General features: G+C 51.2%; 1 protein-coding gene across 12 annotated transcripts in view; it reads left to right on the top strand.

The window, feature by feature from the left end:
• The window catches only part of LOC140634874 (zinc finger and BTB domain-containing protein 7C), a 335,185-nt gene that overhangs the window by 257,534 nt on the left and 63,545 nt on the right, over positions 1-14,106 (top strand). For 2 of the 12 annotated variants that reach the window (XM_072828523.1, XM_072828524.1), the window contains one exon: positions 6,802-6,957. The exons of the other annotated variants lie outside the window; for them this stretch is intronic. In XM_072828523.1, the coding sequence (XP_072684624.1) occupies positions 6,869-6,957 (89 nt within the window). In that variant the 5' untranslated portion in view covers positions 6,802-6,868. The remainder of the gene's footprint in view (positions 1-6,801; positions 6,958-14,106) is intronic. 12 annotated transcript variants of the gene reach the window in all.

Genomic DNA, 14,106 nt, shown 5'->3' with positions numbered 1-14,106 from the left:
TAGAGTATAGAGGGGATCACTGAGCACGGGTGTCTCCCAGTAATGACGTGGGCCGTGGTTAGGCCACTTTATGTCTCTGAGCCTCAGTCTCCAAGTCCGTGCAAAGCGGCCAGGCCTGTAGTCTGCTGAGTGGTCCCTGCCCCTGCGGTGCCACCCGTGCTTCTGTGGGGACCATCCCTGCTGCCCCTCCGGGCCTGGGCCATCGGGGGGGGTGGGGGGTAGGAGGGAACCGGGTTCCCTGAGTCTGGGCTACGGCGCCGAAGCATTTGTGGGGTGAGGAGCTGCTTGTGCTTGGGTCTCCTCTGTGACAAGGAGCCTCTTTTCTTTTCAGAAAACGGAGCATTTTCCCTCCTTTCAATGAAGAGCTCTTCCTTGCCTCTAACAGTAACGCATGCTCAGGCCAGAAGGGCTGGAAAACCCAGTGGGCGTCTGCAGCCCCTGTCCTGCCCCCCTTCACCACCCTTCACCCTGGGCTGCCTCCGACAGCCTTGCTCGGCCTTGGCAGCGCTCCTCTCGCCGGGCAGGCGCCCTTTGTGTGGGTTTTCTGTTGCCATGCAGAGATGATCACGCTGTCTATAGTTCTTTATTCTGCTTTTTCACTCATCTTCGTAAGCATGTTCAAGTCACCAAACAGCCATAAACGTCATTTTTTTTGTTTTTTAAAGATTGTATTTATGTATTTACTTGAGGGCAGGTGACCTCGAGCACAGGGCGGTGGGGGGGGGGAGCACAGGGGGAGCGAGAGGGAGACAGAGAATCTCAGGTGGACTCCATACTCAGGAGGGAACCTGAGGTCATGACCTGAGCTGAAACCAGCAGTGGATGCTTCACCAATGCAGCCCCCCAGAGCCCCGGGCATCACTTTAAGTGGCGAAAGTCACCTGTGCATCTTTCCAATTTGAGAAGGGAAAGAGCCCCCCAAGGAAAGGGTAGAAGCTCCAGGTGTTCAGAAGAGGGAAACCAAGGGTGAGGCAGGGCCATCTGGATGGGGGGTCCCTGTGCTCAGGGCTTGGCATTCCCCGAGCTCCTGGGTGACGGCCACCTCCAGCCCTGGCTCCCATGGTGCTCCCGGGCCATCGCCTGGGTGCTGCCCCCCCACCCCGTCCCACCCCACACTCACAACCGCCTGTCTTTCCCTCATCCCGCCCCATGCTCTCCTCCACTAGGAAGCGTCCTTACTCCAGAAGCTTCTGCGATATGTCCTCTGCCAGGGCTTTGTCTCACTGGAGCTCAGCGCCTCCCTCTCCCCACCTAGTCGCAGGGCTCCAGGCACATTGAACAACTCCGGTAATTTGCCGAGGCCGAGACAAGAAGCAGGTTCACCCTGGCGAGGCACAGGGCAGGGCAGGAAAGGGGGAAGGCTGTGCACACTCCTCTGTCTGAAACGAGCCTCCGCACTGTTCCGATCATGCCGGAAGGCAGGGTAAATGCAGTGTATGGCATCAGAGCGCCTCAGTTTCCCCGGCGTGGCAGCCCAGGGCTGAGTCTGGCATCTCTGGAGCCTGCTTCCTCATTCTGCTGCTGCTGCCCTTGCCACCTTCCTGTCCTCGCCCCAGGGCCCCGACACCTGCTGCTGCTCGTGGGCCGCCGGCCCTGGGGCCAAGAAGAGAGCCGGTGGGGGTCTGGCCCATGGTCCTGACCCTTGAGGTCTGCCCAGCCTTGTCTGTCCCGCCCGCCCCGGGTCCTTCCACCTACTGTGTCCTGCTCCCTTGGGCCTCACGTGCCCACGTAGCGTACGTGGCCTCCTCGCACTGAAATCCCTGAAATCTCTGCACTGCAAGGTTCCCCCTCACTGCTTATTTCCTGCTTGCGTGAGGAAACAGCGCCCTAGAGTCTTGCGATGCTTCCTCATCAGCCTGCTGCTGCCATTCCGGGGTGCTGCACCCCGAAGGACACCCCGCTGCTCCCCTAAGGTAAAAAAGACCTGGGACCCTGAGAGGTGACATCGCTCTCCAAGCCGCAGACACACTAAAAGAATGACACACTAACGGGAATGACTCTCAGATGGTGGAGTTTCACCCCGGCAAATATTCGGGGCCAGTGGGGCCGTGGGGCAGGAGGAAGGAATGACATTCCTCTGGGCAGAAAATCCACCCTAGAAAAAAATAAAAATAAAAAAAAATAAAAAAAATAAAAGAAAATCCACCCTAGGAGCCTGCGACCTCCTGGGGAGAGCAGAGGAGCATGGGGCTGGGCGTGCTCCCCGCCTGCTGGGCCTGCCGCTGCCCTGAAGCTCCAGGCCCGGGTGTCCAGGTCCCCGGCCCACCCCGGCAGCCATGGACTTGGCGTGGCCCCCACAGCTGCCGAGCCAAGCTGCTGCGCCAGCTCTGGGGGTGACCTTACAGTCTGTCCTTATTGGCAAACCAGCCCCCAAGGCATGAGGGGACCCGGGCCAGGCAGGAGCCCACCTCAGCGCAAGTGCACGTGCAGCCCAGCAGCACCCTGGCATCCTGAGGCCCCGACGGCCTGCCGAGCCCCAGGTCCTGCTCTGGGCCCACCCCTGACCTCCAGAAATGCCTCGGCCCTCTTCCCCGCTGGCTCCCTGAGGGGCTCTGGCAACCTCCCTGCCTCTTTCCTGGGAGCCCACCAGGGGACAGGACGGCTCTAGGCCTTGTGCTTCAGCACCCTCCCCACTGATTCTCTCCCTCCTCCCCACCCTCCTCCCTCCCCCTCAGCCTCCCCTCCCCACCTCCTCCCACATTCCCTCCCTTCTTCCTCAGCCTTCCTCTCTCCCAACCGTCCTCCATCCATCCTTCTGTCCAGAGCTAGCCTCCTGCATCCCCACCTCTGGGCCTTCTCCCTCCCTCCCTCCCTCCCTCCCTCCTATCCCTTTGGTAAACTTTGCCTCCTGGTATTTAAATCTCCACTCATTTCCTGGTTCAGCTGAGGCTCTGATTCCAATTATATCACCTTCATCTTCACAAACAGACAATTCAGGGCAGTCGGATGCCGGCTGAGCCAGCCTCTCTAACCATGTCCGCCCCTCCCTGGGCCTCCGCAGTCCCTGCAGTCTGGAGGTGGGGAGCCCAGGCCCACTGCCCACCCCCCAGATCCCCCTTCCCCAGCCCTTAGGGCCTCTCTGGTGGGTCTCTGGTTTGCCTGAGGGATAGCTGCTCGCCGTGCTGCAGACATCACAATACACTGCTGGTGTTCAAAGTGTGCAGTTTGAGAGGGTTGCTGTGCACATGTGGCCACTGTCAGTGAACAAATCCTGCCCCTGGGCTCCCTGCCGCCCCAACCCAGGATATAGTGCTAAATACAGTTCTTTAGAGATTTTAGTCTCTTGCTTGGGCCATGTTCTCATTCCCCTTCCCTGACCCTCCCTGGTCCTAGCAGGGTGTCCCCTCCTTGTTGCTTATTAGGGCCCCATCCTCTGTGAGCTGCCCTCGGGGGGCCACCGTGCCAGCCAGTGCCCAATCCTGGGACTCTCTGCTTTAAGCACTACCTCTTCTTTTTGTTGCCCTTGTGAGAATGAGTCATCCGTAGGAGGAGGCACACCATCCAGTCTCTACCTCCCGGGGATGACAGAGTGCATCAGGTACTTTCTGAACAGGGGCCCCGGGAACAGGACAGGGGCCCTGCACCATGCTGGGGTGCTGGGAAGGGAGGCAAGGAGGAAGGAGCCAGAGCTAGAGCCACTCTGCCCCTCAGGATGTGGGGCAGTAGCACGGCCTTTCCGTGAAGCACTTCTCAATTTCCCACAGCCCACTGCAGGCCACAGGATGCTGTCAGGACTTTTATTAGTACCATTGTTATGAGTTTCTAAAATATGACCATACAAAGAATATTCCAACTGATTTCTTAATTCAGTGTACCTGTTTCGTTAGCATTCAGAGCCATACACAAGACACTGGACGTCAGGCACGGGGGTCCTGGGGTCAGCTTGTACCACCAGCGCAGGTGCTCTGGAGCAGACTTCTTAAGTTTTTATGAATTTTGTGAATCAGTTGTTCAGTATAGCCATCCTCGAAATCTGTCGTGGTGGGAGTAATGACTCCATGGAAATGAATGCAGTCGACTCACAGGGGCCTTCCCCCTCCTTTTCCTGGAGAGCTGGCTGTTAAGCTTACACGCATTGCCATGAGTCAAGTCTGGAAGAATCTTAGAGATCACCAGGGACAGCACCCCCACCCCCACGGCCTGGAGCAATACCTCACCCAGGGGCATTTGGCAGGTGTGTGCAGGAACGCCGTTGGGGTTGTCCCACTGCAGGTGCACCACTGGTGTTAAGGGGGCCACGGGTGCTAGGTATCCCGGATTGTTGCACCTGAGATGCACTAGCGCCCCTGTGAAGGAGCATTAAGACTTATTGCAGGGCCCCTGGCTTGGTAAGGGAGGTCCATGAGTCAAATTCCATTCCATCCAAGTGTAGCAGGCCCCATGTGTGGGTGGGACAATGAAGATGACCTGCACTCAGCTCTGCCCTCCTGCGGGCCTGCGGGCATTTGGCTCCATACAGGTCTGCTGCGGGCACTAAGGCCGCCCCAATCCTAAATCCTGTCCCAGACTCTCCCCATGTCAGCAGAATTGGGGTCAAGGAGAGAGAGCTTGTCTTCCAAGAAAAGGACAGGGATGAAGGGGATGAGGCCACATAGCTTCTGCAAACACTCTGGACACGGTCCCGTGCTGGCTTGTTGGGACCCATCTCCCCCAGAGCCATGGAGACCTTGATCAATGTGTTGCCAGCCGTGGCAAGCACTGGGGGAATGTAGCTTCAGCAGAGATCAAGGCCGAATTATCCCAAGACAGCTGGGCGTGGGTTCCTATGTAAGCCCCACACCCAGCAGCCCAGGGCCACAAGGCTTGCCTGCCCCAGGCCTGGGAGGCACTGCAGGTATGCCCTGGCATCGCACAGCACACCTATGCCCTGCCGGGGCCACTCTCCGGCCTTTGCACCCCTCACGTTTGGGTCCCCACCCCCGGACGCCGACCACCAGGGGAACCCTGATGCTCGCTGCCTATTGGAAAGCTGCCTTAGGGGAGCACTTAGGTCCCTAAGTTGTAGCACATACGTCAGGAGGAGAAATGATCTTCTGATACAACTGACAATCACCAGGTACCTTCTGTGGATAAGTCCTCCCTTCTCCATGGGGACACATTCCAAGACCCCCAGTGGACACCTGAATCCACAGATGGTACCACACCCGAAATACACTGTGTTTCCCTCTACGTACCCATGAACCTACGTTCACAGTTTGTGAACCAGGCACAGTAAGAGACTAACCGCAAGAACTAATAGTGAAATGGAACGATGGTGCTAAGGTACCGTAATAACAGTTATGTGAATGTGGTCTCTCGCTCTCAAAATATCTGATTGTACTGTACCCGCCTGTTGTTCTCGGGATGACACGAGGTGATAAAACTGCCTGCTTGAGGAGAGGAAGTGAGGCAGGCCCTGGGATGTAGTGTTAGGCTACCGCTGAGCTCCTGACCATGTGCCGGGAGGGGGACCCTTGGCTTTCAGGTGGTACTTGACCTCAGGTGGTGAAACCACAGGAAGCAGAAGTGCAGATAATGGGGGACTAATGTGTCTGCCTTTTATATGCCAGGCACTGGCTGGACTTTATTTAGATGTATAATATTACACAAACATATATAAATATGATATATATGATCACATATATACAGATATATATATTACAGATCCAAGTTTTAAGTATATTCGGAGTTTCGCAACATCACCACCATCATTTTTAGAACATATTCCTCACCCTGAAAAGGAACTTCATACTGCTATGAGTTACTCCCCATTACCCCCCTACAGCCCCTGGCAACCATGAATCTACCTTCCCTCTATAGATTTGAAGATTCTGGATATTTCACAAAAATGGAAGTCAGTGCAATACATGGTCCTTGGTGACTGGGCGTCTACCACTTAGAGGCCATCATGTTGTAGCAGGCATTGGTAATTCAGTCCTTTTTATGACAACTCATACTCCAGTGCGTGGATCTACCCCATTGGGCTCTTCGGTCGTACGAACGTCTGGGTCATTTCCACTTTGGGCTTTTGTGGGTATTGCCGCTGTGAACATTCACGTACAGGTTTTTATGAGGACGGATGTTTTCATTCCTCTTTTGTATACAGCGAGGAGCGGGATTGCTCAGTCCTCTGGTTACTCACCTTTACAGGTATTTTTACCAACATGTCTGGCCTGCCAAGGCTGCTGTCATTACCCCCGCTTTATAGATAAAGGAAGCAAAGCTCCGAGAGGCAAAGAAATCGCTCCAGACCACGGAGCAAGAGAGCCGCTCTGGCAACCCCGAGTTGTGTGACGCTTCTGTGTTGCGATCTGTGCTGCAGTCTGTGCTGCTCTAGGTCAGAAGCTTCTGCACCCCAGCGGGCCAATATTAACCTGCCCCTCGCTCAGATCTGTAAGCCTTTCATCTGTGCCAGGAGCTTCTGGTTGCCAATGGTGTCTTTGTTGTCTTTCTTTGAATCTTTGCCTTCCTGGTGGGACCAGACCTGACCTCTCATTTCTCTTTCTGGGAATATGCTTCTCTGACCTTAGGAAGTCTTCGGCTGGTCTGTGACCCACTAGGACCCCAGCGTTTTCTTCTATGGGAGATAAATCCAACCACATCTACCCTGTCTTATATTTGCCCTTCTTGCCTCTCTTCTTCACAAACATAATCAGTGGAATCGGATTCTGATAAAATTTAAAAGCAAACAACGGTGCTGTGAATTATGACTGCCTTTTTATGTTCTGTGCAAACATAGGGAGGGTTGACTGGGAGAGACATAAATGCCACGTTGCCGTGGGCCTCAAGGTTTCTTCCCTTCCTGCCTTCATCCTCCACCAGAGCTGTTCTCTCCTTCGGTGCAGACCTCGGCCTGCTGCGACCACGCTGTCCTATCTTCCTGGTTCTGATGACTCTTCTTGGTTGTGTCAGCATGAAAGTAGTTACCCTGGATGACTCTTACCATCAAGCCCTGTCCTCTCTGTCCAAAAAGACCAGGTGAGCTAATGCTTCCAGATTGTATTTATTAAGGATCTACTAGCCTGGCGTGTGTTGAACCGTTTACAGTTACTGAATATCATTTTGATAAACGGGTGACAGTAACGGTGAGAGCAGCATCCTGTTGTTATCCTTTGCCCTCCTCCCGTGTGACTATGGATCTTAGGATGCTCTTCGGCAAGGCTTCCATGTCAGAAGGTGCTGGTGTCAGAAGCTTTATAAGAACTTATTTACTTAAAGCCTATCTTTTTAAAGCCAACCTCTTGAAAAAAATTTTTTTTTCAAAATAATGACTGCAAGTTGACAAGTTTCTGAGGAGGAGGAGGAGGAGGAGGAGGAGGAGGACCTCCTGGCATTGGACATATGCCCCCTGACAGGGAGCTGCGGCTTCCGTGCCCAGGGATGTCAGCCACAAAGAGCTGGTGGGGCGGTGGGGGAGGACCTTCTGCTCCCAGATGGCTTGGTTGGGCGAGGGAATTTGCCCATTTGCCAGGTCCTCTAGGGCTCAGCTGAATCTAGAATGAGCAAGGGGCTGATGGTTAAGTATCAAATCTATGCTGAGCCCACACCTATCACGTGCCCTGTTTGGGGGCTGGCGCTCACAAGCTCTGTGTATTTGTTTGGAACAAGTAACTGAACCTTGCTCTGCCTTGGTTTTCTCATCTGTAAAATGAGTATAACAGTAGTATCTACTCAATGGGGTTGTTGAGTTAGAGGAATTAACGTGCGTATGCTGCTTAGAACCGTGCCTGGCACAGAATAAGTGCTCCATGACAGGTAACAGTTAGTTACTTGGAAAAGTTTAAACCTCTTCTGTCCAATACGGTAGCCTCTACCCACATGTAGCTCTTGAGCACTTGAGCTGTGGCTAGTCCAAATTGAGATGCGCTGCAAAACTTAATGTGAAAAAAAAAAAAAAGTAAAATAGCTCACTAACCGTTTTTAACCATATTGATTGTATGTTGAAGGGGACATACTGGTTTAAATGAAATATACTGTTAAACTTACCTGTTTATTTTTACTTTTTAAATATGGCTACTAGAAAATTTGAAATCACACATGTGGCTCAGATTTGTGGCTCACCGTTCAATTTCTACTGGACAGTAACTGGTCCAGATCGAAAAAAAATGTAGCCAGAAATAGCTGTCACAATCTTGAGGCTTCAGTGTGAGAAGGTGCCGTGTAGACTTGAGCGACACACGGGCCGCTCTATGCATGCCTGTTGCAGGGAGTCCAGGGGAAGGAGAAATAGGGCTCTGATGGAGAAGGCGGGCTTGCAGAGCCAGGGCCTGGGGCAGGCCTGGAGGCCGCCCGCTTCCCCAGGCAGCAAGGTGGTGTCCAAATGGGGAGGACCTTCCAGGCCAAGGACACTGTGCACAAAGGTGTAGCATCAGATCAGAGAGCTGCCACGCTGCGTCATGAGGCCAGGACACCCCTCCACCCACCTTCCCCCTGTTCTGGGCCAGGGTGCAGTCCAGTCCCCTGTGGCCAGACAGGCATCCTCCTCCCACACAGGCTCCCACATTTGCTCATCTGCATCCTCCTTCCAGACAGAGCTCAGTCTTGATTTGCGACCTTGTTTTCCAAAGGCAAGTCGGCCTCCTCCTCCCCCCCGTCCCCAGGGGGTTGCTTCGGCCTCCATTACCAAACCCTGTGACAAGAAATGCGGCCCCCTTATTAAAATAATGTAATGTCTAACTAAAATAGAAACCCCAGATAACAGTTTTTGATGTTTTAATGACTGGGCTCATTAGACAGACTTCCCACTTAAAGTGTCTGTCTAGCAATTAAGGCTAAAAAAATCATAAATGATGACCACACCTTCTGTGGCTTAATGGTTACTCTGAAGGCTGGTCTTATTATCTCGGTGATACAGTCTGTGATAAAAAAGAATTTAAGATACTCTCCTAAGATTTATTTTCCCATTAGCAAGCTGGAGGAGGAAGGTTAAGAGTACTCTTAAGGTCAGAACTGGAAAGGGAGCGAGTGAATAATAAGATGCCTAGAATTTCCCTCCTGCAGAACCAGCCTCCTTCTGCCCCGTGGGGAGGTCCTGCACGCCGAGGGGTTTAACTTTTGCCTGTCACAGGGAAGTCTGTGAATTGTTACTCCAAGTGACCCCAAGCAGTTTATTTAGTTAATTGTCAAGCATGCAAGCTGAACTGGAGAATCACCTACTTCCATGTAAATTATTTCCAATCCTAATTTGCTGACAGAGGAAAAGGAGAAAAGGGAGCACTTGATGAGAAAAACCTGGGAGAATGTGTCCACGCCCCCCTGGACCACAGGTCTGGGGTGAAGGGGCATGAGCTGGAAGAGGAGCTAGGGGAAGCCCAACTGCTGCTGCCAAAGACAGAGGGTTATGGGCGCGCCAGCCCTGGAGTGGCTCTGGGCTCAGGTGCTGCAGGTTAGAGACGCAAATAATTTAAAAGTGAATTGTGTTCTGAAGTAAGTATGAGAGGGAGGGCCTTTAGCCTTTTATTAGGCTTGTCTTAAGTGATGAATGGTATTTGGACAACCGAGGCCATTAATGGAGACATTGTACCTGTGCCTGCGGTGGGCAGGGAAAGGCCTGCAGCTACTTGAGATTGGACGCTGATAACCGGGCTCCTTATCAGACCCAGCGGGGGCTGCCTGCCCTTCGCCCTCCACCCTCTGCCCCCCCATCTAGCGCGGGGGGCGGGGTTGGTTGGTGGGGGCTGCATCCTACTAGTTCATGAAGGAATCACACTGAATCACCAAACTTACCCAGTCCCTCCCCTGGATCTGTCACCTGCAACCTTTCCCAACCCCCTGGTAAAACAGGTAGGCCTGGCTGTACATGGGGGGAGGGAGGTGCTGGGTGGTGACAAATTTTAATCTAGAGCCAGAGTGAGAGGCGAAGTCCACCAAAATGTCATCTACAACGTGGGACCCCTTTAGGCTACTGTCACCCTATATGGGAGAGCCCCTCAGGGTCAGTGGTGAAGCACTGGACCCTTCAGACCTTGACCATTATTATTAAGCATCCATCCTATGCTGCATGTGCTAGGATAAATTTCATAAAAGAGGGACGCCTGGGTGGCACAGTGGTTGAGTGTCTGCCTTCGGTTCAGGGCATGATCCTGGGTCCCGGGATGGAGTCCTGCATCGGGCTCCCTACATGGAGCCTGCTTCTCCCTCTGCCTGTGTCTCTGCCTCTCTCTCTCTCTGTGTGTCTCATGAATAAATAAATAGAATCTTTTTTAAATTTTTGTAAAAGACGAGACAACATATTTCAGATTTATTTTTCTTTGGAGATCACTAGATGCCCCTTCCTAAAACCACTTCTTGGAGGGGTGTTATTATTTACAGCTAGGGCCTGTTTGCCAATTAATATAGCATTTTAGGGCAGCCTGGGTGGTTCAGCAGTTTAGTGCCACCTTCAGTCCAGGGGGTGATCCTGGAGACCCGGGACGGAGCCCCACATCGGGCTCCCTGCATAGAGCCTGCTTCTCCCTCTGCCTGTGTCTCTGCCTCTCTCTCACTCTCTTTGTGTCTCTCATGAATAAATAAATAAAATCTTTAAAAAAATAATATAGCATTTTATAGGCACTCAGTATTCCTGGGAGCAGTCCCATGCAAAGGATAGCTGTTGTTTATCCCATTTTATCAATAAGGTAACTTAGGCAGAATGTAATCGGACTTTTTTGGATGCCAATGAGAGAAAACCCCAATCAAACTGGCTTAAGGGAAACAATATGTACTGGCTATGTAATGCCCCTCATCCAGACCCACCAAACTCAGGATGCAGGTTTCTTTCTCTCCTGCCTTTGCTTTCCACATGGATTCGATTGGCTTAATTCTCAAGTCTGCCAGGAGGCAAGAAGGTAGCAGCAGGGAGAGCTCACGCTCTCTTCAGTTCAAGCCCAGTAGGAAAAAAGAGAGCACCTCTTTGTGCCTGTGAAAGACCAAGCCTGAAGGATTAGTTTTGGTGGTGTTGATTGGCAGTCTTAAATCAAATGTCAGTCCCTGGACCCAACCCTGTAGCCAGAGCATGGACCTCACTGATTGGCTCATGCCCAGTCACATGCTTCACCTTGGAACCAGTTATGGGGTCTGTTCACACCACGTGGTCCAGAGTGGGGGCCAAGAATGCACAAGGGAAAATCAGAAGCTGTGGCTAAAAACGGTGGGATGGATTCTGGGAAGCCAAAGCACAAGCCTTGGGACAGAAGGTGCACTGGTGATAAAGCCAGAGCAGGAAACTGAGACATACCAAGTCATTTGGTCCTTCCCCCAAGTCCCACAGGGATCTGGGACACAGTGGAAGAAAAAGCATCCCAGCTATGGCTAGAGCCAGCTGTTGGCTCCGTTTAGTACCCCTCTTCTAAGCAGATTCTTCTGGAGTGTCATAACAATAAACAAGTAACAGAAAAAGGTATTCTGGAAACCGAAGATAGCCCGGTAGTGTGAAATTACGAAGATACTAAGGTGAATATTGGGTCCTTCTACCATCCTGTGACTTGACCCATAAATGCTGCCTATGTTGTCTCTCACCTAAAATGTATCTTGTCCATCTCTGCCTGGATAAATACCATTCAGTGGTCAAGTCCATACTCAGAATGGATTGCTCTCTCCCATGGTCTTCTTTTGTACACTTTTTGGTGCTCTAGCCTGTCACAGACTTTGAGTTGGCCGGTGGTTTGTGGGGTTTCTTTATGCCAATAGATTTTTATCTTATCTACTAACTCAGCTCAATTGGTAGTGATTTTCAGACAAGGGATTCTGAGGCTTGCCAAAAGACTGCTGTGATCGATTAGTGATGCCTGCTGAGGTAGTTAACTTTGTATTAGTTAAGACACTTTAGGTTGCAAGTAAAGGAAACCAACTCAAGGTAGCTTAAGACAAAAATACCATTTGTTATAAGGATACAGGGGCAGATTACAGGTCTTAAACCCTATAGGAAAACACTACACAGGACTCCATGAGACAATGGAACCAGGAAAGCCATTGGCAACCAATTATTTCCCCAGTATTTGTCTTCCTGGGGCCATGTGCAGTCTCATCTTGGCTTCTGTCCATACAACTGATTAATCCTTTCATCACTACCGATTATCTATCTTTGATTTTCCTTGCACATGGTAGAAGAGGGTCATACAAGATCCTTATTTATATGGCCATCAGGTCCAACCATGTGTAGAGAAAGTCTGTAGTCTGTAGGCTAGCCTAGCCTAAGTCAGTTATCTACCTTTGATCCAGTCAACAATGGTCAGAGAACAAGGTTCCATAGTAAGGAGAACCTTATGAGGTGAGAGAGGAGCCAGATTCCAGGAACAGAGGGTCATTTAGGGCTGGACAGACATTCCCAAAGGAGGCTCCTTTCTATTTATTCTGTGTATTTGCTGACCACACCTCAATAGTAGTGCTGGAGGCCATAGTGGTAGTGGTTGTAAGGAGAATGGTGTCAATAGTGACGGGGGCAAAGATATAGAAATCAGTACAACTCAGCCTTCCCTCAAGGGACTAGCAACCTTGGAATTCCGTGTCTGGAAAAATGACTTAAACTCCACACCGACTCTGATGACTGCTAAAAACAGATCCTGGGTGCAGGATCACTGTGTCGAGTTGGCTCACCACATCACCTTGCCCTCTCCCCACCCATTTCTCTCAACCTCCACATAAGATGGCACACATTTCATGATCATGTCAAGATTCAGACTTTTTTAAAAGATTTTATTTATTTATTCATGAGACACACAGAGAGAGGCAGAGATGCAGGCAGAGGGAGAAGCAGGCTCCCTGCAGGGAGCCCAATGTGGGACTCGATCTCAGGACCTCAGGATCACGCCCTGAGCCAAAGGCAGACACTTAACCACTGAGCCACCAGGCATCCCCAAGATTCAGCCTTTGACCTCAGATTGAAGCATCCTGTCCACTGTCCTTTCCCTACTGATCCCCATCCCTGATGACTAGAGCAGTGACTTCAGCCCCCAAACAACATGATATCCAGCCAGCCCCTGCCTTCCCTCTACTCCATCTCCCTATCACGTGTTGTCAAATCCTGATGATTATTTTAAAAGAGGAGAAAGAAGGAAGGATAAAGTCATGCCAGAGCCCAAGAAGCAATCTGCAGCCATGCTGATGTCATCAGGAGACCCATTTTCTTTCTTTGTAATTACCCTGCCCAGAAAGTGCATTTGCAGTCAGAGAATTTAGCATTTCAGAGCTTTTATATGAAGTGACAGCTCAGCTAGTGACCTGTCTTTAAGGGATCAGTCCTGCGATTCAGTTTCCTCTCTTTGGTTCCTGTCTGCTTTCACATACTCTCTGAAGAAACCCAAGTGTTTCCTCCTGTTTTTTTTAGTTTCTAATCAGATGTTCACACTTGGCACATTTTCCTTTTTCTGTTTCCTGCTGAAAGAAGGTAACAGTGTTTACCTGCCTGAATTAAAAGGGACTTCTGTAAGAGGGATGGGAGAGCATTCATGGAACCAGGGATCTGAACCCCCAATAAAGGCAGAGCTGCAAGTGTCAGGAGAGTGTAACAGAAGTTTCTAGGAAAAGGGCAGTTCGAGGAGAGCTTGGGTGACTGCCTTGATTGCAGCCCACCTCTCTGATTGAAATACGGCTTTGGTGCATTGGCAGATTCTACATAGGAGGTTACCAGCTGTTTGTCAGCTTACAGGCCATAGGCTTTCCTCCATCTGGATACTCAGGGGGAAGCAAGGGTAGGAGATAGCCATATGTCCCTCAGCTGTGGCTGCAGGAGGACAGCTCTGCAAGACCCATTCATTCATTCATTCATTCACCTGATAATCAGATATTGAGAGCCCGATGGGTAGACCTTGCCCCAGAGCTCTCCTTGAAACTTACACTCAGGTAGCCTGCGTGTAAGCTCTCTTGACTCTCTTGACTCACCACCAGACATCTGGCTTGAAGAAGAGTGCAGGTCTATAACTGGCTTTGCTTTTGCAGACCTCTGCTCCATCTCTGTGTAAAATGGCAACACCACTGCCTACTATGGAACTGCCTCAATGTGACCCTGTGAATTCCAGGACTCCTTATATTTGTCCAGATGCAAGAATGCCTGATTCTGACACACAGCATTTTGAGAGTATTGAGATCATCAGCTACATTGCTTAGCCAGCCCAAGTTAAATTATGGTTGCTACTAGGAAGGAACAGGGGG

The sequence above is a fragment of the Canis lupus genome, chromosome 6, assembly GCF_048164855.1.
Source record: "Canis lupus baileyi chromosome 6, mCanLup2.hap1, whole genome shotgun sequence".
Taxonomy (NCBI): domain Eukaryota; kingdom Metazoa; phylum Chordata; class Mammalia; order Carnivora; family Canidae; genus Canis; species Canis lupus.
Note: the sequence above shows the minus strand (reverse complement) of the source record. Positions and strands in the feature narration are given on the sequence as shown.